The sequence below is a fragment of the Triticum aestivum genome, chromosome 6A (assembly GCF_018294505.1).
Source record: "Triticum aestivum cultivar Chinese Spring chromosome 6A, IWGSC CS RefSeq v2.1, whole genome shotgun sequence".
Lineage (NCBI taxonomy): Eukaryota > Viridiplantae > Streptophyta > Magnoliopsida > Poales > Poaceae > Triticum > Triticum aestivum.
The window spans coordinates 8,462,934-8,485,142 of NC_057809.1; the positions used below are offsets into that span (position 1 = coordinate 8,462,934).

General features: G+C 45.8%; 1 protein-coding gene and 1 pseudogene across 1 annotated transcript; one reads left to right on the forward strand and one right to left on the reverse strand.

Annotated features, from left to right (window-relative positions):
* Window positions 1-1,681: 1,681 nt before the first annotated feature.
* LOC123131615 (protein Rf1, mitochondrial-like) lies at window positions 1,682-4,432 on the reverse strand (annotated as a pseudogene).
* Window positions 4,433-17,862: 13,430 nt separating this feature from the next.
* Window positions 17,863-20,711, forward strand: LOC123131616 (RGS1-HXK1-interacting protein 1). Its single transcript, XM_044551278.1, has 9 exons — window positions 17,863-18,235; window positions 18,322-18,388; window positions 18,547-18,624; window positions 19,210-19,262; window positions 19,583-19,666; window positions 19,772-19,824; window positions 19,911-19,975; window positions 20,081-20,139; window positions 20,364-20,711. Exons 1-9 carry the CDS (start codon window positions 17,939-17,941, stop codon window positions 20,451-20,453), a joined length of 846 nt encoding a protein of 281 aa, XP_044407213.1. The 5' UTR covers window positions 17,863-17,938; the 3' UTR covers window positions 20,454-20,711.
* Window positions 20,712-22,209: the final 1,498 nt, after the last annotated feature.

Here is a 22,209-nt window from a genome sequence, read left to right on the forward strand (position 1 = left end):
TGATATATACCTACCATATTACTGTTTCTCTTTTTCTTTTTCCGTCCTCCTTAAGTCATTGTTGGCAAGCTAGAAGCGAAGGAAACTGTTATAAACAGTTTCTAAAACTAAACAGCCTATAAGCTCTTATCAGTTATAAATAGTTTTCACAGTATGACTTACCATGCATTCATTGTGGTCGCTCTTGAAGTCAATTATTTTCAGTGCTAGCTACTCCCCGGACTCAAGAATCAGGAACACCACCAACAGAGCACACATGATATGTATTTTCTTTCTCACTGGTAACTCGTAGCCCATAGGTCACTCAGGATGCTAGGTTTATGCGGTTAAATGATATAAATTCTTATTTCTGGATCATCCAAAATATATTACTCCCTCCGATCAATATTAATTATCACTGATTTAGTTTTTCAAACCGAGCCAGTCCCTTCTCAATTAAGAGCAGCAGCAGGAAACCCACCCCACACCATTTTTGTCGAACAACTACTGGCTTTGGGGAAAACCTAGTGGCACAACTATAACAGTAACATTATCACCAAATGCGCTAAGAATTTCGATGCAAGCTGCAAAGTGAGAGACCACACAGCAAGCAAAAACTGAACCACACTGAACAAAGGGTGGTAAGAACCTAAAGCACGTACCGTACTTTTATCCTGAGTATTCATCATGTCTGCACCTTGAAGAAGAACATCCTTGGCTGTACCTGATAACATGTCTGCCCAGTACATTAGCAAAGAATATAGGTGAACATCCTTTGTTCCTGCCTTTTCAATTCAACGAGACGCAAAGCTTTTCCTCTTTCTCAAAACAAAACAGAAAACTATACAGTACTTGGAATTTACGGAACCTACGAGAAATTCATTCTCAGCGCCTACTTATTACAACCCAAGAAAGTAAAGCTCCGATTTTCCTGTCTTTCAGAAAACATATAGCCAGCAAATATACAATGACATGAAAAGAAGTTATACGAATAATGAACAATAAGACTTCAGACTAAAGGACATAATGACACCGAGAAAACAAAGGAAATTATAGAATGCTAAGTGGTGGATGGAACAATGATTCTTCGAGAACTGCATGTTTCCATTCGATGCAAAGGAGCTACGCAATATATAAACTAACTTACTGCTAACAACTCCAATGGTCATCATATCATAAACAACTTGCTGGATATTGACAATAGCTGTCAAAGGGTTTGGTCCCAAGGTTATCCCAGCATTATGAAATGGTGAATATTTAGTATGTCAAGCAGCACAGCGCACACGGAAAAAGATTCAAGGATAATTTATCAGGTCAAATCGAATACTGATAAAACTAATAAAATTTGCAGCTTAGTTCAGGCCAAATGTTGAACTCCATTGAAGAAGTAGTACTCGGCCATATAGATGAAACACAGTCGTTCACCAAAATGGTGCCAGTTAGAAGTTTACTACTAGCCGAAGTTTCTCCAAAAATTACTAGTAAGAGAAGTGACCTACATTTCAGGATGGTGCAGTCAGACATTCACTACTAGTACAAGTTCCTCCCAGAATTACTAGTAAGAGAAGTGGCCTACATTTTAGACAAGGAAAAAGGCGTTGAGATTAATTTATTAGGTCAAATGAAGACTGAAAAAACTAATATAATTTGCAGCTCAGTTGAGGCCAAATGCACAGCCCCATTGAAGTAGAAGGCAGCCATATAGAATTACAGATAGTCGTTCATCAGAATAGTTCACAGTCAGACATTTACTACCGGTACAAGTTCCTCCCAGAATTACTAGTAAGAGAAGTGACCTTCATTTTAGACGTACAATAAAAAGAAAATGTTGGGAGATGTAACCCACAAAGAAAAGTTCAGGCATCGATTAGAAGTTCAAAGTGCCCTGTTCCAGAAAAGAGTGGTATTTTTCAGGGAGTAACTCCTTGTATTCCTGGCCTTTTCCCCCTGAAGCAAGTGCAGTCAACAAGCTAGCTGTGGAAGCTTCAAGGGTGAAGCCCCTCTCATCAATTTTAGACAGATAAGTCCCAGCCCTAGGAATCTCCCCTTTCTGAAGTAAGCTTCTAACTATAGCATTTAGCCTACGGGAGTCGGCAGCACATCCATTCTTCTCCGTAGAAAGGAATAGATCATCAGACTCTTGTAGAGAACCTTCTTCAATAAGTTTTTGTATCATTAAGCTATATGTAATAACGTCAGGCACTAACCCATTGGCCCAGATACCATCAAACAAATCTTTGGCTTCTTCCTTCCTACCACATTTAAGCAATGCACCAATCATAATATTAAAACTGATAACAGACGGCTTACCCTTCGTGTCCAACATTTCCCTGAAAACAACCAATGCATCATCTATCCTTCCATTCTTAGAGTAACCATCAATCAGTATGCTATATGTGATAACATCTGGTTCCATGCCAATTGAGACCATATTGTCAAGTAACTTGCTCACTTCATCCATCTTACCAACGAACAAGTATCCACCCATCAGTGTGTTATAAGTACACACGTCAGGCTTCACACCCATGTGTACCATCAGGTCAAAGAGATCCTGGGCTTCCGTAACCCTTCCATTTTTGCAAAGGCGATCCATAACTGTGTTGAAGAACACTGTGTCTGGACAGATGCGCGATCCAACATTTCAGAAAATAGTTCATGAACCTTCTCCCATTTGCCACAAGTACAAAAACCACTAATAAGGTGGTTGAAAACTATGGTACCAGGAGCTAATCCTTCAGTTATCATTTGATTGAATAGGGACATAGCATCATCCATTCAGCCAATCCTGGAAAGTAAGTCTATTACTGTTCCGTAGCTCACTGCATCAGGGTTCAATCCTTGCTGCCGCATTTTTGTAAATATATGCATTACCTCACCAACCATTTCTTCTTTAGCGTATGCAGATATGAGTATGTTGTAGACATAATGATCAGGTGAAATGCCATTTTCTACCATCAAATCAATAAGACAATGCATATCATGAAAAGATTTTTCCATAGCATACCCATGAAGCAGAATACTGTAGGTAGTAGCAGTCGGGTTTTGGCCCAAACTGATCATAGAATCAAAAATCTTCCTAGCTTCTGCACATTGACCGCTCTTGCAAAGATAATCCATCTGTATATTGTAAGTTATAATATCTGGTTGGACACCATTTATAGTCATCTCCTTGAAAATCTGATCCACCTCTTTGCACCGTCCTAATGAATAATAGCCTTGTATCAGACTATTATATGTGGTAATATTTGGCAGAATTCCTCTCTCAAACATCTGTTGAAGAACCTCCTTAGCCTTGTCCACTGATTGAGCTTTGCACATGCCAGAGATGATTGAACTACAGGTCACAACATTCGGCGATACCCCCTGACGCAGCATTTCAGAAAATAGGTTGTAAGCTTGGTCCACCTCACCCTCTTTCAACAAGCCATCAATTACAGTGCTATAGGTCACCACATCAGGTCGGCAGCAACCTCCATCCTCAACCATAATTTGAATCAGCTCAAGAGCCTCTTGGCTTCTCTTCTCGTTGCAGAGACCCTTGAAAACAATGCTGTAGGAGAAAATATTTGGTACACAGTTAAACATGGGCATTATTCGGAGTACAATGTCCATTGCATAGCTGGTCTTCTTCTCCGCACAGATGGCCTTGAGTAGGTGGCTGAAATTGACGATAGCTTCTGTAAATCCCAGCTTAATAACGTGTCCCATGGCAGCGTGTCCAAGGTCCAAGCAGCCAGCACGGCAGCAGCAGTCGACTAGAATGCTATAGGTGATATTGTGGGGAGGCACCTTGGCTCTTGCAACACGGTTGAAGAGGGAGACGCCCAGCACAGGGCAATCACGGCCGACGACGGTGAGGAGGCAGTTAATGGCGCGGACCGAGGAAGGCCCAGCAACCTGGATCAATTCGTCGAACAGGTTGAGTGCGTTGTGAGTGCCAATGTGTCCGGCATGGTACCGGTCTTGAATTTTCCGCTCCAAGATGCGTCTGCTCATAGCTCCAGGGGGAAAGCGGCGGCTCATAGCTCCACCTGGCCTGAAGAATGCGTCGCCACCGCTCACCACCTACCAGACCGGATCGGCGCAGCCTGGGATAGGAAATAACGAGAGCAGAGTTAGGAGGACGGGCTTGCTCCATGGCCGCCGGCGTGGCTCGCCGCAAGGATGTTCACCATCGAGCTACAGCTGCTGTAGGAGGTACGCTGCGACTTACAGGAGATCTGGCCGCCGGCGAGCTGGTCGATGCAGACGGCGCTGAGGGGGACGAGGACGAGATCTCCCCTACTCGCTGGTGCCAGTCGCGGCCCTGACGCTGGGAAGACGAGACGGCCCTCCGTCGTGCGCTGCCTCCCCGGCGCCGGCGACGACGGCCCACGCCGCTGGCTCTCTCAAGAGGTGAAGTGGGTTTGCAGCACAGCAGTACCGTGAAACAACAAAGGACATCTTCACACCATTTGGCATCCCTACACCTGTACTACTACGCAAACGAGTTTACGGTTTTACCCTTCGAGCAACTTCAACGGGACAACCCATTTTGTCCGCCAGGTTTGGGTAGTCGCGAACAAAAACGACTGCCCAACGCACTGACCCAAATCCAAAATGCGTCCGCTTCGACTCCGCGACGACTTATGGACGGACGCGCTGTGTGTCCCCTCGGTGTCCGCCGCGGTCCCACATGCCGACCGCTCAACAACCACCCGTGGTCGTATTTAATGGAAGCCCCTACCTCGAGCCCGCCTGACAATGTATGGAAGGGCCTCGTGCCCGTCCTTTTAAATGGAAGTGTGTGGCGGCGCCGGCCTCATCCACTTTCATCTCCCCATCCGCATCTGGTCAAGCTTGCTCCCTCGTCGTCGACCAGAAATCACTAGCCAGCCAGCCATCAACCATGGGTTTCTTCAGCGGGAAGGGAAAGGGGAGGTTCAGCTCCGGCATGAGCTCTTCCCGCGCGCTTCCTCCTCCACCGGCTAAACGCGGGTCGCGACCGCGGGAGCCAGAGCGGCTGTACATACCAGTCCACCAGGCGGGTGGCACTGGTAGTACCGCCGGCCCCTGCAGTATCTGGATGTCAACCCACCGCACGGCTGACATCTGGATCTGCACCGGATCCCCGTCCCGGCGGTGCCGCGCTCAGCGCGGGCGCACGCTGAGGAGGTTCGTCGGCGTCGCGAGATCCTTACATTGGAGCAGTGCACGATGCGTGCCTACGCGCTAGACTCCCCCAACTGGGAGCGCTGGCTTGCGCTAGAGCATGACGAAGAGCGCCGTCGTGGCGTCCATGATGTTCCTCCACCGCCCCAGAGGTTTTGCTAGAGGAGGAGGAGGCGGAGGCGGTATACCAAGCCGCCCTCAAGGAGGCCCTGGAGCACGCGCTGGAGACGAGCCGGCTTGAGGAAGACACCCATTGGAATGGGCTGGACCAAGCCCTTGCCTTGTCAGTGGCGGGGGACTTCGTCCACGCTACACTGTCCGTCCCGCCACCGCCACCCTTTGTCGAGCCCAAGGCCGAGCCGGAGCCCAAGCCAACGCCCACACGGAAGCAGTCGCCGCCGGCGCCCACTTGGCCCGAGGAGTCCTACTCGTGGATCAGCGGGTATCGCGAGTGGGTGAGCAAGCGTCTTGTCAACTACACCGTGATGCCAAATGAGGAGGCGGCCCACCTTGAGCGCTGGAAGGCGCATTGACTCGCCGAGGAGGAGGTCGATGGCGAGCGGCAGATGCGCCGGGAGCAAGAGTTGCGCTGCAATGAGGAGGCACTGCGCCTTGAGGAGGAGGAGGAGCGCGCCCACCTCGCTGCAATGTCATTGCAGCAACAGTCGCCGGAGGACGCTGTCCTGGTGGCCTACCAAGCCGTGTTTGGGTGGGCTGATACGTCTCTCGTCTTTATCGACCTCACCGGCGATGACGACGACCCTAAGGACAAGGGCAAGGCAGACGCCTAGGGCAGCGTGTGTCAGGAGTTTTTTTATTGTTTAACTAATGTTTAAGTGTACTTTGACCGACGGTTGACTGGCCATTTATGTTTAATTATATTTTATTAAGTTTATTTCGGCCACGTGTTTTATCATATACGTTTTTTTGGACGCGAGAAAATATGGGTCCGCCTCCCATTGGACGCACCTGGCCGACCCAAACGGACAAAAAGCAGATGAAACGCGCGTTCGTTTGGGTCGCCGCGTTGTAGTTGCTCTTAAGAACAATTTTACAGTTTTACCCAAAAAAACCATGTATATCTGACATGCATGGAGGCCCAACTAGTGAGGCTCATTTCGGATAGGATAAACTTTGTCCAAATGTATAGATTGCCCAAATGTAAGTGGTGGAAATTCAAATTGCCATGATGCCCCATAGAGCAAATGACATGTGCTATGTTTTGTTTTTGTGTTTGTGTTTGTGTGTTGAATAACATATTAGTGTGGGATGTACCTCAAGAGGGCTCAACGACGCAACCACTCTCATATTGCGCAATCGCTGCATTCGGGAAGAGACCGGGCGTCCAGGTGTTGCATTCATGAGACCTTTGTAAACTTCATTCATGAGCCACATCAGACATGCTCTATCTGACTTATAAGGTGGCACAAATTTTGAAGTCGTCAATTTATCTAATGAGATGTGTCTTATATGCCACTAACAATACATCATTGGATTTTCATTGAAAGAAGTTTCCGAACATATACTTTTTGTGGCTACTACAAATGTTTACTGTACAAATTGAAGATCTAAAAACCCATCTTCATTTTTCTATGCCATATTTGCTTTATATCTTGCAGCCTCTCTTTAATTCCATTATGTCCTTCGTTGTCTCGACCAAACATGATATACAACCAAGTACCAAATCTTTGTAATAGTTTGTCTGCTAGTGTCGTGCATTAATAGAACACGGGCAAGAATGAGGTTCTATAAATTGTAAACTAACAATGGAGTTGTATGGGGAAACAAGCAGAGAGCAACTAGGTCTTTAAAAAAATGAGTGATGCATCATGCATGATATGCATGCATCTTATTAACATAGTTAGCTCATGGGTCGTTATTGGCATGGCCTTTAGATCTCTTCATGTATGTTGGAGCTAGCTATCTAGGCTTGGAAGGGAACCGGGAACTAAGCTACACTATGATCATCACACTATGATGATCAGAGCAACCTCATTGGATGGATATTTAATCAGTAGGTGGAATGAATATGCCAGGTTGTTCTGTGGAGTTTGTTTTGGTAGTCAGTTCCACCTTTTTTGGTTACATGTTCTCTTGACTTTTTCAATGATCATCCCACACCGCGAGGTATTGCTCACGCTGTCCAACACATAGAGTATTTGTCTCGTTGGTTTAGTGCATGCAGACCATCGCCAACGACGGTTGCTCGGTATTATCCGACAGTGCCACCGACCGCATCGAGACATATGCAATCCACCACCTCCATGTGAAAAAGGCACTGATACGTATGTAACTCGCAAATTGGAGCTTAAACCCCTGAAAAGATGAGAGATAGGGCTTCATCTGTCTAAACACATGGACACCAATCGATATGTCACCATTATTGTTCCATGTAACCTTATTAGCGTCAACACACCTAGGGCCAGGGATAGAAGGGCTTTAGTGTTTAGACATTCCAAGTGCTCAAAGAGACATGCTTGTGTTCTCTTTTTTTATTTTGCCAAATTGATGGAGTATGGATAATCTAGCACCCCTGGACCTGGCTCAGCCCCCTCCCTTGTACATTTCTAGGCCCGCACCCAATTATCATTACATGATGGTGAAAGTATGAAAAGTGCCCTTTTAAGAGTAACTTTAAGATACCCCAATAATGTCTAAAGGGATTGTACACCAAAATTGATATGCGTACGATAGAACCACATCCGATGTTCGTAGGATACACATCCAAGCCGTAAAATTTAATAAATGGATAACCAGTATCCGGTGTCAGACACAAATCGTACAAAAATTATCATACCTTGTAGTAGGATTCATTGTACACAATAAAAGTGCAAAATATTTAATTAATCATATAACCATTAGTCTTAGCTAACATGACCTATCTTCCAACATAAATTTATCAAGAAGAATGTCAACTCTGTGTTCTTATCCATCATATGAGCGTAGTTTTGATTGTTAGGATAGTCTTCAAGTATCATCAAAATATTCTAACAACACATTGGTCAAAAAGCGGAAAGTACAATGGAAGTTTAGAGGAGGGATTTGTAAAGAGAATGGACGTTGATTAAGTCTCAATATTCTGTTGTTACCAAATGGATATTATGTGTGAGAATTATAGAGGGGTTTCTCTTATTTGATTAGTGAGAAATTACGAGAGACTGGCTAACTAATTATAACACAATTTATGATGAATGGTAAAAAAATGTGTGTTGTGACGAAATTCCCCACACAAAACTCATGCCCACCCCTCTTATTAAAACTAGAGGATGCCCCGCGCGTTGTTTCAGGATTTGGTTGTTGAAAGAAAATGGATTGATAACATGCGAACCAAAATTAAAAATACTTATGACTTATTAATATATTTGATTGTATATAGCTGTAACATTATTTATTCAATATAAGTAGAACAACCGAATGGGAAATATTTGCCCATGCATGATTGAATGTTGTACCGGATCTTTTTCCATGCATGATTGCATGTTGAGGTGGACTTTATCCCATTCATAATTATACGATGAGGTGACATGCCTGCATGTTGAGATAAATAAGTTAGTGCATGTTGAGATAAATAAATTAGTGAAGATGACTCTCTTAGGTATATAAAATGCGGGAAGCTGGATTCTCAACTCTCAAACCTACTCCCCTCCTAAATATCTTTTCCTTCCAAACAAGTGACTTAATATCTCATGATCTCTCGATTTTCATTCTTCTTCATAGTTGTCTCCGACCAAACATGATATGAAGCCAACTAGGGGTGGATTAACGAGTTGCTTGGCTCGTTAAGCTCGTGTTCGTTAGGGCTCAGCTCCTTAAGCTTAACAAGCAAAATTCATGCTCGGTTCTGTTCACTAAAAGTCTGTTAAGCTCGCGAGCCCTCGTTAAGAGACTATAATGTGTTATGGCCTATGGAACGAGAGTGTGTCTATAATTTTTATGAAGGAATATGGCGACTATAATAGGAGGTGCGCTAGTTTATTGTCTACTATGAGTTGGGTTGGGTTGATTATATTAAACACATAGGTTGACGTGCTACAAAATGTGTTTACGTAAAGTAGAAGTATTTGTTGTGTTATACTAATGAGCTTAACGAGCTACTCATGAAACTCGTTAGCTCATTCATTAAGATCGGTAAGTTTAACAAGCTAAAATTAATGCTTGGCTCTGTTTATTAATTAAGAAGCGATCTATGAGTTTAACGAGCCAAACTACCAAGTGCTCATTAAGCTCGCGAGCTTCGAGCTTTTGGTCCAGTCCTAAGAGCATCTCTAGCCGTTGAGCCCCCCAGGAGGCATTTTTTCGCCGCCTGGGGGGCTGCCGGCAAAAAATTAAGCCTGGGGGTGGATATTTATCCACTCGTTGCTCGTACCCAGCCACCACCACCACGCGAACTGCCCTGGCTAGCGGATCGCCTACTCGGTGGCGATGAAGTACGGCCATGGCGCGTGCGCGGCGCTGCTGAACCCTTCGGCGGTGGAGCCCATGGTGTGGGCGTCACCGCTCAAGTTCATCGGCGAGCTGCGGGCGGACTCCTAGAGGCGGCCCTTGCCGAGGCCAACAGGGAGCGGGAGAAGAAGATCCTCAAGGGAAGCAAGTACTCGGACTCCTCGCCGATACAAGGTCAGAGGCGTGCAGCTCGCGCTCTGCTGCCACAACAAGCCCAACCCGGCCACGCTGCAGCCGCCGGCCTGCCCCTTCTGCCGCAGCTGCATCTCCCGGCTCCTCGTCGCCGACTCCAAGGCCAAGGCCGTCGCGGTCGCGTGCGCGTGCGCCGGCCTCGAGGCCGCTAGAAGCCGACATCGCCGCGGCTGAGCCGGAGGTGGTCGCGGAGGTCCCACGAGGGGAGCAGCAGCTTCAAGGGCCTCTCGTCGGCCATGGGGGTCCCTGTCTAGCAAGATAGGGCGCGGCTCCGGCAGGCTGGCCGGCGACGGCGACGGCGCGTTCCTGGACAAGCGGGGCAGAGCAGCCGGAATGACCTTCCTTGACGCACCAGAAAAACAGAGCGGAGCAGAGCAGCCGGAACTGCCGCCATCCGCTAGCGGTGAGCAGTGTGAAGCGGTGAGGAGGCAGAGGCCGGCGCGCGGCGAGGAGGCGGCCGCGACCAGCAGCGGTGAGGAGGCAGAGGCCGGTTGCCGCATCGAGCATCAGCGAGGTGAGCCGGCCGCACCCGCGGGATCCGGCCGGAGAGGCAAGCTCGGGTGGCGCGATGGAGCCCTGACCGCGCCCGCTCGCCGGCCGCACTCGCCTTTCCGGAGCCGGTGCAGGCCGCGACGGCGGATGAGGGCCGGTGGAGCGTGGAGGAGAAGGGGCGGCGGGCATGGGGAGAAAGAGGAGATTCTTGCATGCGGGCGGCGGGCACTGCACGTGGTGGGCCTAGTAGTCAGAAAAAGGAAGGAGAGAGAGAATAGAGGCTGGCGGTGGGCCTTTTGCAGCCAAAAACTAGTGCCGGCGCCCCCATCTGCCCCCCGATTCCCTAGGATTGCCTTGCGAGCGCCGGCCCTAGTTTTCATTAAATCCGGCGCAAAACAAGCCTCTGGGAGTGCGACTTGGACATTTTTTTTAACGCCGGCACTAAAAAAAGGCTCCTCGGGCGCGGCTGAAGATGCTCTAAAGCTAACTAAGGAATCTTCATAATAACTTCTCCTGTGTGAACTATTAGCTACCATGCATTGATGAACACAGCGACAACATTGTAGGTTCTATGAAATGTATGCCAACAATGGGGATTTTGAGAAGCTAGCATAGAACAACTATGATTTTTCTATTGAGTGATGCATACATACATGGTACTGAAAAGAACCGTATGAACATAGCCAGCTACTCGCTCATGCTTTGGCATGGCCTTTTGATCTCTCGCTGCACGTTCGTGCTAGCTAGGTAGGCTTGAGGGGCAACCGGGAACTAAGGCGTGCGATTACCATAACAATGACAACAGGGATCACGTGTTTGGCATACCTCGTTGGCTCGTTAGACGGAGGTTCTTCCAACTAGCCAGTTACATCTTCTTTTCATTGCATGGATTGCCGCGCGACGATGTGGTGGCTGCTCATGCTGCATGGCGTGCCTATCTCGTCAAGCCGTGATGCCCACCACCACAGCTTGCGATGACAAGCTCGGCCTGAAGCGCAGGTACTGCCACACCCCGGTCTTGTGCAATGATATGAATGTAATCCACGATCGATAAACCCGATGATGGCTTTAAATCCTTACCATTGTGAAAAATGACATATTAATTGAACTTTTTTGTTGTCTCACTATGTTGCCTAGAAACATGATGTACCTTATCGCGTAAAAAACAAACATATAGAAACAAAGTCACTTGAACCAAGCAAGAAAATAAGAAAAAGTCTGATTGAAAGCCAGATTATCACAAATCCACGGTGCTAGTATGCCACTCGTTGCTACCAACTAAATATCATTAATGGATAATGCTGACATCTCAAGACCTGTGTGAATGACATTGATAAGCTACCTGATGCTCGTCAGCCAAATCATGGCACTTCATATGCATGTACCTTTTTTTTTTACCAAATTAGTGGAGTATGGACAATCTAGCACCTCTAGGCCCCGCTCAGTCCCCTCATTTGTACATTTCTTGGACCACCCCTAATTAGCATTACATGTGGCCAGGTATGCAATGTAATCATCAATATTAGCCTACATGACTTGTCTTCCAACCTATATTTATCATGAAGTATGCCAACTCTGCAATTTTATTGACCGGATGCATGTAGTTTGGATTGTTAGGCTACTTTTCAAGTATCGTAGAAATATTCTAACAACACATTTGGCATATACCAGAAAGTGCACTGATGGTTTAGAGGAGGGAGTTGAGGATAGATGTTGATTATTAGTTTTAATCCCAATCTTCTATTGGTATCAAATGGAAATGGTCACTGAGAATTCGAGGGGAGTTTATTCCCTTATTTGGTTACTGAGGATTTATGAGAGAATTGCTAAGAAAGGATGACATAATTTATGATGAATTGTCAAAATGTTTGTGGTAAAGCAATTCTCCTCACAGCTCTCATGCCCTCCCCTCTAAAATGTGAAATGTTGGATTTTCAATTCTAACACTTACTCCCTTCTAAAAATCTATTGCTTCCAAACATGTGACTTTATATCTCTGGATTTCCATTCTCTCCATAGTTGTCTCCAACCAAGCAAGATATAAAGTAAAGTAACAAATCTCCATAATAATTTCTCCGCCATAAACTATTAGCCACCATGCATTGATGAACACAACGGCAACAATGTAGGTTCTATAAATTGTAACTCTTGTATCGTGAGGAGATGATGTGGATGCAAAGATCACAGGTTGCATGGCTGAAGGAAGGCGACAGGAACACACAGTTCTTCCATAGGAAAGCTGTTTGGCGCGCCCGAAAAAACCGCATTAAATCATTAATGGATGCTGCAGGTGTCATTCACAGGGATCATGAGGCTATGGCGGCTATGGTTACTTCATATTTTGCAAATCTCTTTTCAGCTGATAACTCATTATGTGTGGACCCTGTGATTGATCTCATTAATACTCGTGTTACTGACCACGTGAATGATGCTCTCTGCGTAGATTTCTCGGACAAGGAAATTGCGGACGCCTTGTTCCAGATTGGACCCTTGAAGGCTCCGGGACCAGACGGGTTTCCCGCTCGTTTCTTCCAGAGGAACTGGGCTGTGATGCGGGACCAAGTCATCGCAGGAGTTAAAGAGTTTTTCCGGACGGGACTAATGCCGAAAGGGGTGAATGACACTGCCATAGTTCTCATCCCCAAGGTTGATAACCCGGAGAAACTGACAGAGTTTCGGCCTATCAGTCTGTGCAATGTGATTTATAAGGTGGTCTCAAAATGTCTGGTAAATCGCTTGCGCCCTATCCTTGATGATATCATCTCCCCCGAACAGAGTGCATTTGTTCCTGGCCGGATGATCACAGATAATGCGTTAATTGCGTTTGAATGCATTCACTATATTCAGCAAGAGAAGGACCCTGATAAGAGTTTCTGTGCTTATAAGCTGGATTTGTCTAAAGCTTATGATAGGATCGATTGGATCTTCTTGGAGCGAATGATGCAAAAGATGAGTTTTGCTCGTCGGTGGGTGAACTGGATTATGGCATGCGTCATCTCGGTGAGATACACGGTTAAATTTAATGGAACCCTCTTGGATTCGTTCGCACCGTCGCGCGGGCTACGGCAAGGTGATCCCGTCTCCCCGTTTCTATTCCTGCTTGTGGCTGATGGTCTCTCCGCTTTGTTGAAGGATGGAGAGCGCAAAGGTGATTATACTCCGTTAAAAATCTGCCGCAGAGCTCCGGGTGTTTCTCATTTATTGTTTGCAGACGACACTTTGCTTTTCTTTAAGGCTAAAGAGGAGCAAGCTAGGAAAGTACAAGAGGTGCTAAATACGTATGAAAAAGCTACAGGCCAGTGCATCAACCCAGCCAAGTGTAGTGCTCTGTTTGGAAATTCATGTGCCATTGAGGACCAAGAGAAGGTGCGTGATGTCCTACATATTAAAACAGTAACTTTTGAGGAAAAGTACCTGGGGTTACCTACACCGGAAGGACGTATGTCTAAGGGAAAATTTCAGAATTTACAGTCTCGTCTGCTGAAGAGGATCATTGCTTGGGGCGACACCCTCTCGCTTGCAGGGAAAGAAATAATGATAAAAGCCATTGCCCAAGCTATTCCCACATATATCATGGGAGTTTTCAAATTACCTATGTCTGTTTGTGATGACCTGAACAGAATGGTGAGGAACTTTTGGTGGGGCTCCGCTGAAGGCAAGAGGAAAACTCATTGGTTGGCATGGCCAAAAATCTTAGCTCATAAAACGAAGGGCGGCCTGGGCTTCAGAGATTTCCGTGTTTTTAACCAGGCTCTCCTTGCTCGCCAGGCGTGGCGGCTGCTTATCAAGCCTAACAGTTTATGTGCGTAGGTGCTGAAAGCTAGGTACTACCCAGATGGACGCCTAGAGGACACAGTCTTCTCCGAAAATGCTTCTTCTACGTGGCAGGCCATACAATATGGACTAGAGCTACTAAAGAAGGGCATTGTGTGGCGGGTAGGGGATGGCCAGAACATCCGCATATGGCGGGATCGGTGGGTCCCCCGGGAGCCATCGCGCCAGCCTGTCTCCCAACAGGGCACATGTCGGCTCCGGCGGGTGGCCGAGCTTCTTGGCCCGGACGGGACTTGGCGCATGGACCTACTCCGGCGCTACTTCCTTCCGGCAGACGTCGACGCGATCGCCAGCATCCGCACTTCATCCCGTGTCACCGACGACATCATCGCATGGGCTCCAGAGAAGAACGGTATCTTCACTGTTCGATCCGCCTATCGCTTTTCCATGGACGAGCGCGAGAGTCCATCGGCCACAGCCATGAGCAGGGCACCGGATGGTCGCCGCGCCATCTGGAAGATCATATGGGGGTGCCCTGCTCCCCCGAAGATACGCGTGTTTGCATGGAGGATTGTTACAAATTCACTTGCTACCTGGGCAAACAAATTCTCTCGGCACCTTGAGATTACTGATGTTTGTCCCCTTTGTGGTGTGGAACGAGAGGACGGGTTCCATGCGTTCTGCAGGTGTCCACTAGCTAAGGAACTATGGCATGCTATGGCCTTGGACTGGCCTATACCGAGTGTCGACGACATCCATAATGTCGGGCCGGAATGGCTCTTCACACTTCTGGAGCCACTGGATGAGGCGACACGGATGATTGTGCTCATGATTATGTGGAGGATTCCTTCATGGATACATCAATTCACTCTTGTGCGTGCAGCAACACCCAAGTGGAGATGTGGTCAAGGGAAAGATGATACTCAATGCACCACCGATACTCACTAGAGAGCCAGCTCCTCTCAAGGATGAGCGAGGATGGGTTGCCCCAGAGCTAGGCAATACTAAACTTAATACAGATGGTAGCTTCATACCGGCGACAGGATTGGCTGGAGGGGGCATGGTTCTTCGAGATTCTGAGGGCAAGATCATTTTCAGTGCTTGTAGAGAAATTCGCGCATGCGATAATGCGCTCACGGCAGAGCTAGCGGCGTGTCAGGAGGGCTTGGAACTAGCTCTTTTCCGTACGGACGCGCCCATTAAAGTCGAGCTTGATTGTGCGGAGGCGGTGACAATGATCACAGCTCGTGAGCAGGACCGGTCGGTTCATCGCACCGTCATTGAGGAAATCAGGAGACTGGCAACGATGGAGGGGAGGGAGGTCTCTTTTAGTCTTTGCTGTCGTTTGCAAAACAAAGTTAGTCATGAGCTTGCCAAGTATGGTAGGCGCACCCCTCGCACCGCTGTTTGGTTGCACTCGGGGTTAGACTTTATTGTAAACTTGGCTCTGGCTGAAAAGCCTCCTTGAGTAATGAGAATCCTCTTTTCACCCGCAAAAAAAAAAAGGTTCTATAAATTGTATACCAACGATGGTGATTTTGAGAAGCTAGCATAGACCAACTAGGGTGTTTTCTTTTGAGTGATGCATCATGCATCGCATACATACATGGAACTGAAAAGAACCATATGAACATAGCTAGCTACTAGAACATGCTTTGCCATGGCCTTTTGATCTCTATGTACGTGGAGCTAGCTAGGTAGGATTGAGAAGCAATCGGGTACTATGGCGTGTGATTATCATAGCAGTGACCTCAATCATGACATTTCCGGCATACCTTGTTTGACGGAGGTTCTTCCAGCTACTTCTTCTTTTTATTGTACAGATCGCCTCAGGACCACACGGTGTCTACTCATACTCCATGAAGTTCCTATCTCGTCATGCCATCATGCCCTCAATCTACAATCAGTAGCCCGGCCTAAATTATAGCTATGACGCGCCGTCTGCGACAGTGATCTGAATGTGACCTGTCCCTCATACTGATGACCATCGACCAATCCACGATCAATAAAACTAGGGATGGCTTCGAATCCTTGTTCGTCTGTAAATAATCTCTTTATTGAATTTTTTATTGTGGCATTGTGTTGCCTAGACAAATTCTACACCTTATCGGATAAAAAGTCGGCATATAGAGAAACAAAGTCACATAGGGTCCATTTGGTTTCGGTCATGGGCGAAAAATTCTATGCGTTGTCTTATTAGTCGGCATATAGAGTAACAAAGTCACATAGGCATCAACGCAAACGGGCGCAACCCCCCCCCCCCCCCCCCCCCATTCTCCATCGATGTGGTATGGGTTGGACCTTTTTTCTTTTTCTTCCTTTTATTTTTTTAAGTATGCGACCGACCGATTCATCAAACTCAACATCTGTTCTTAATTAAGAGAGAACCCCAATAACCACTAGGATAGGAGCTTTGGGCCTACTTACTTCATTTCTTCCTTTTCTTCTTTCTTCAGTTCGCGCGAAGCCCCCGGTTCCCAGCTGGTTATTTTCTTATCTGGTTTTTTTCTGGACCGGTATTGTTTGGTTTTTTCTTTCCTTTCCTATTTCTTTTCTTTTTCTCTTTCTACTTCTTTTCTTTTAATTTTTAATTTTTTGTTTTCCTTTTCTTTACTTTTTTTTCAAAATTCACAAACTTCTTCCAATATCGATGACCTTTTTATTTCAAAACTGATGATTTTTTAATTTATTAATTTATAAAAAAAATCGATGAACTTTTTTAAATTCAATGAAGTGTTTTCAAATTTGATGGTTTTTCCAAATTCGATGAAGTTTTTTCAAATATGATGATTTTTTTTCAAATTCGACTATTTTTTAAAAAACTGATGAACTTTATTAAAAATCATGATTTTTTTTTTCAATTTTGCTCTTTTCTCTTCGTGAACTATTTCTGAATTTGCGAATTTTTCCAAATCTCCTTTTTTAATTCAAGGGTCAAACACCCCCAGTGGCCCCACTTAACTATGAAGAGGCGAAGGAATCGGCGGCGAGCCGAGCGACAGAAGGAAGCGAGAACGAAGCAAGCGAGCGCGTTGGGCCGCCCCAAGAGCATGGCTGCGTGGGCCGCCCTGTTCAGAAACTCTCCAAGCTTCTCCAAACATTGTCAATCAATCACCTATATTACTCCAATGACAAGTGCTCGACATGTTTAACATGAAACTAATAAACATACCGAATATAGACTATACACATAATTCACGCGTAATTGATCTCCTACCTAATATTAATGCTGATTAAATTTTCTGCCTGATATGACCATGCAATTAATTTTCTATCAACGTGCATTGCACGTACACATTTGCTAGTTTATTCAAATGGGTGAAGGCATGCTATTAAATGTTATATGGTGGAAAAATACAAAGAAAAAATATACTTGGACGAAAAAAATTAACACCGTACAAGCGTAGGCGCTCATATACACGCGCATGCACTCATCCCTATGAACACACACAAGTACACCCTACCGTATAAGCACCTCTGAGAGACTGAGCCGGCATATTATCTTGAGATTGACGAAGTCACAAAAGACGCATCATAGTCGACGGAAACAAGTCCTCCCACTAAAATCGCATCGCCGGAAATTCTGACATAAATCCAGAAATAATGCGAGCACCAGGCTTGACATTGCTCCTCGTTGCTACGAACCTTTTATGGCCATCATAAATCAAAGCATGCTCTCACCTTCCAATGGTTCGTGAAAGAGCATGAGGCGGTGTTTGACATCTCTAAGAGCGAAGAGGTAAAAAAAAAAGGCGAAGAGAGTGAACAAATGGAATGCGTATAGGCAGAATACGTGTCCACGCCATGAAAACGTATTCCAGGCAGTACGCCAATCTATTTTTCCCAACCCCATTTCCGCAGAACAGGTCCGGATCCGACGCAGCCACAGCCCCACCGCGCCGCCGCCATGACCGACGCGCCGTCCGCTCCCGCCGGCGACTCGCCGCCGCCGCAGCAGCAGCCAGAGAGCGGCGGGTCCATCTCCTCCATGGTGGCCTCCTCCGCGTCCTCCGCGGCGGCCGCGGCCGCGGACTACACGCGCCGGGGCGAGGCCTTCGGGGCCGACCTGGCCGCCGCCGCCAGGACCGCCGTCGACACCGCCCACGCGCACGCCTACTCCTCCGCCATCGCCGCGTCCGACGCCGCCAACGCGGCCATGTCCGGCGCGCTCGCCGCCGTCCCAACAATCACCCAGGCCGCTAAGGTTCCGCCTTCTACCCCCACATTCCCCTCCGATCTCGCCGAAATTTGCTCAAGCTCGGGTTGATTTGTATTTTTCCCTTGGTGTAGGAAGAGCTGGAATGGGTGAAGAAGGAGTACTTTGCTCGTGAGCAGATGGCGCTGGGCAAGATCAAAGGTGAGCAGATCGTGGGTTACAAAATCGCATAACTATGGACGGATTATCATGATTAGCTTGGGTCAGATGAATGTCCAATGGTCGGATTTTGATCTCTCGTCGGCGCATTTGTGGCTGTATACGTTGAAATCAAGTATTGATTGTTGCTGCCTTTGCAGAGGGTGTCATCATGGCCTTCGAGCATCCGGGCATTGCTGCGGGCTCAGCCACGGTTGCAGGAATCGTGCTGCTCAAAAGTAATCTCATTTCCCTGGAAACCATTTGCTTTGTGGCGTTATGTTGGATGAGATTGAGATGTTTGTATTAGAATCTGATTTGTCATTGCTTGCTATTCACAAAGAAATACGGTACCTGCGTGTGGAGGAATGCTTTGCACATTATTTACTCTTGTAAAGGATAATGAGTTTTAAGTTGTTTGCAACCATTTCCCCCCTGTATCTTGAATGAAATTTAAAATTTATGTTTCATTTCTTTCAGTTAACTGGAATGTCTTGATACTACCGCAAACCAGTTAACTGTGTCCAACTTAAATTATCATGCACATATCCTTTCCCTGTAGATTCAGGTTGTCTGATCGCATTATTCTTTTGATATTGGATATTGGATTAGGTGAATTATATTACAGCTTCCCTGAAATTCAGTTCAGATTATCCAACCTTTAATGTGTAGGTGTAGTTTCTAGCATTTCACGGTACGAATTACAAGGTTGTTGATTCAGTGGAAGTTTGCTCCATGATATTCCATGAAGGCTGAAAAATTGGATGCTTTCTTGTATACTGCTAAATTAAGTGTGACTGAAACTGAGTCATTGATCGTTGCAGGGCCAAGGAGCTACCTAATCCAACGTGTACGGCGTGTATTTGTCAGCAAGGAGGTGAGCACTACCTGTCAGTTTAATTAGCTCATACTTCATTGTGAATTGACAAGTTATTTGCTAGCTTAATATTTGGAAGCTGCATCAACCATCTTATAACTTGTCATATCGTACTACTTGTTGATCAACTCTGACCTGTTGAGCAATATGTTTTATTATTTGCATCAGCATGTTATAATACAGTTCCTTCTGTTTTTAGAACATAAATGATCACGATTTTATGAAGTTCGTTTATGGTACCTGCAGTCTTTAACAACAGGGTTGATTTTCCTTAGAAACAATAATAGGTGGGTTGTCTAACACAACTTGCTGTATTGTAGACCCTACTTTCTGGTATCCAGGCTGAAGTGAATCACATGCGGCAAACAGTCAATCTTATGTCGAATGAAAGCCAAAAACTGATGGTAACTTTCTTTATGTGTAGATTGAACACCAAGACATTTGTTTTAAACCTGGGAATTGTAATTTCTATGTAACTCATGGTTAAAACTATTGCTTATGCGTTCCAGGATCGAGCTGCAACAGCAGAAAAAAGATTCCAGAAAGGATGGAATACACTCAGGCATGTAGTTCCTTGTTTGACCCAGTTATCATTTCTGTTTCTATTTATTTTTCATATAACATTGGAATGGATGTACACCTTCTCAGGGAAGAAGGGCGTGCCATTCAAACTGAGTTGAAGCAAATCAGTGATATTGAAAACCAAGCAGTAGGTGCGTGCAATTCCTTGAGAGGCCATTGCTTTGTTTAATAACTTCGAATTTGGTGTGGAAATTTCTCGCCTTGAATCTTACATATGATAAAATTCTCCTTCTTAGGTCTCAAGGGAATTCTTGATCAGCTTCCAAGAGCACATGCATCTGAATTTCGATCAGAGGTCAGTAAATATAACTGTAGTTTGCACTTCATTGCACTACTATTCTCTTCAACTATGTACAGGTTATGTGTTGACTAGTTGTACTATTATCTTTGCTCGTCAATCCGTCCACAATAGATTGCACCCATCTCCTTTGTAAATATATGTAATTTTTTGTTGTTGGTGAAGCTGGAGAATTTTGTAATGTAAGTTCATGTCAACATTGTTTTCTCTTTTCCCGGCAGATTTCCGGCCTAGCCTCTCAGGTCAAGAAGGAGAAGCGTGTGCTCAACTCCGCCCTCACGAAGATTGTGAATTATGGCGTCCCTATCTAACTGTCTCCACCATTGTCCCTGCGGCCATATTTCTTCTTCTTTTTAACCTCAAGGAACATGACGTGCAAGCCATTGGCGGATCTTTTTCAGAAAATATCTTCCCATGGAATGGAAGAAACAATAAGTTTTGTCACTCCTGTAAATGCGCTTCTGCTGCGCTGAATTCTCACCAGCAACAGATGACACTCTGCGGTGTCTTTGTTCATCGACATTGGTTGATGTTATTTTAAATATATATTTTGGTATGATTTGCAGTTCTCTTTTCGTAGTATATGTTTGCATGGTGCTGGAGGTTCTGACACTATATGCTCCAGTTTTTTTTCCCTTTTGCGGGAAAATATACTCCAGTTCGTCATATAGAGGATTTTATGAAATTGCAAAATTCTAACCATATATAAGGTTCAAGATGTTGCATTGTAATGTAAGGCACGTTGATTTCCTTTGTTCAGCAACTATACTTGAAGTATAATATATAATAGATACAGATTAATTGGACAAGATGAAAAGAGGTTTCTGAATGCCAACCCAATGATCTCTATTAATTTTGTATTGCACAATCCACATATTCTCATTTAAAAAAATAAATCTACATTTTTTTAGCAATTTCTTGGTCAAATATAAATGTCAGATGTGCTTTTCATATTTTGGACCCCTTAGAGCAACTCTAGCAGACCCCGCAAAACGCCGGCCCGCAAAACGCATTTGCAGTTCGCGCAAAACCGTTTTTGCGGGCCGGCGCGGGCTAGCACAGATGCAGACCCCCCAAACGGACCCGTAAAAAAGTATATTCACGGAATATGCTTTTTTACGGGTTGGCTATGCGGGTTTTGCTCGGGCAACAGCGCAACGACCCTCAAACAGAAAAACTGCAAATCTGAAATTTGTCATAGGGTTTCACAAACAAGTTCAAATTCAAATGACATAAACAGTTTGTGCGCAAATAAAAGCGAAGTTCATTACGCAAAAGAGGGCATGCAAAGGTACGCGCCCATGTCAGGCATCATCTTGGGGGTCGATCTTCACTACGCGTCATGGAGTCCATCTTGAAGTTCACCGGCGCCACCGTAGCCTTCATAGCCACCTCCGTCGCTTGCTCCAACTCCCGCACCGAGATCATCCACATTGCCACCATATGGAGCAGAGATATGGAGCAGAGAAAACATCACCGGAACTGGCGGACGGACCGGCCGAGGCGACCATTCTCCTCTTCAAGATATCTCTCCTTGCCATATCATGCCATGTTTTGGTGACGTCATCCATGTCATTGCGGTTCATCGACATGATCTTGTTCTCTTCGGCGAGCAACAATGACAGCGATTTGTTTTCAGATGCATATGCTTTTCTCTCCTCAATGGCAGCTTTGCGCAGCCCCTCTTCCTTGAACATTTGCTATTTTTCTTGCTTCTCTTTTGCCTTCTTCTCGGCCAACTCTTTCTTGATCTCCAATGACCTCAACAACATCAGCTCGTTTGATTGCACCATGGCATCAATCTTCTCCCTCAAGCTCGATGCTTCTTGCTCTCTCTTTATCTTCTCTCTAGTCTTCTTGTCGCCATCAGGCTTGTTCAAATTTCTTGGGCCATCATCATCCTCATCTTCATCCATGTTTGTAAGTGAGCCTCTCTTTGGTGGGGATTCTTTGTTGATCAACTTCCACTTGTCGCACTTTTGGAGCAACTCCCAACAATGCTCTAATTTGAAGAATCTGCCTTTCGAAGCTTCCATGTCCTTGTATCTATGTTGAGCAATCTTGTCC

What these genes read in the sequence shown, in the direction of transcription:
- LOC123131616 (XM_044551278.1), top strand. Translation starts at nt 17,939, where the DNA reads ATGACCGACGCGCCGTCCGCTCCCGCCGGCGACTCGCCGCCGCCGCAG. An exon ending in CAATCACCCAGGCCGCTAAG is followed by an intron (nt 18,236 to 18,321) that starts GTTCCGCCTTCT and finishes CCCTTGGTGTAG; the next exon opens with GAAGAGCTGGAATGGGTGAA. An exon ending in AAAGGATGGAATACACTCAG is followed by an intron (nt 19,825 to 19,910) that starts GCATGTAGTTCC and finishes ACACCTTCTCAG; the next exon opens with GGAAGAAGGGCGTGCCATTC.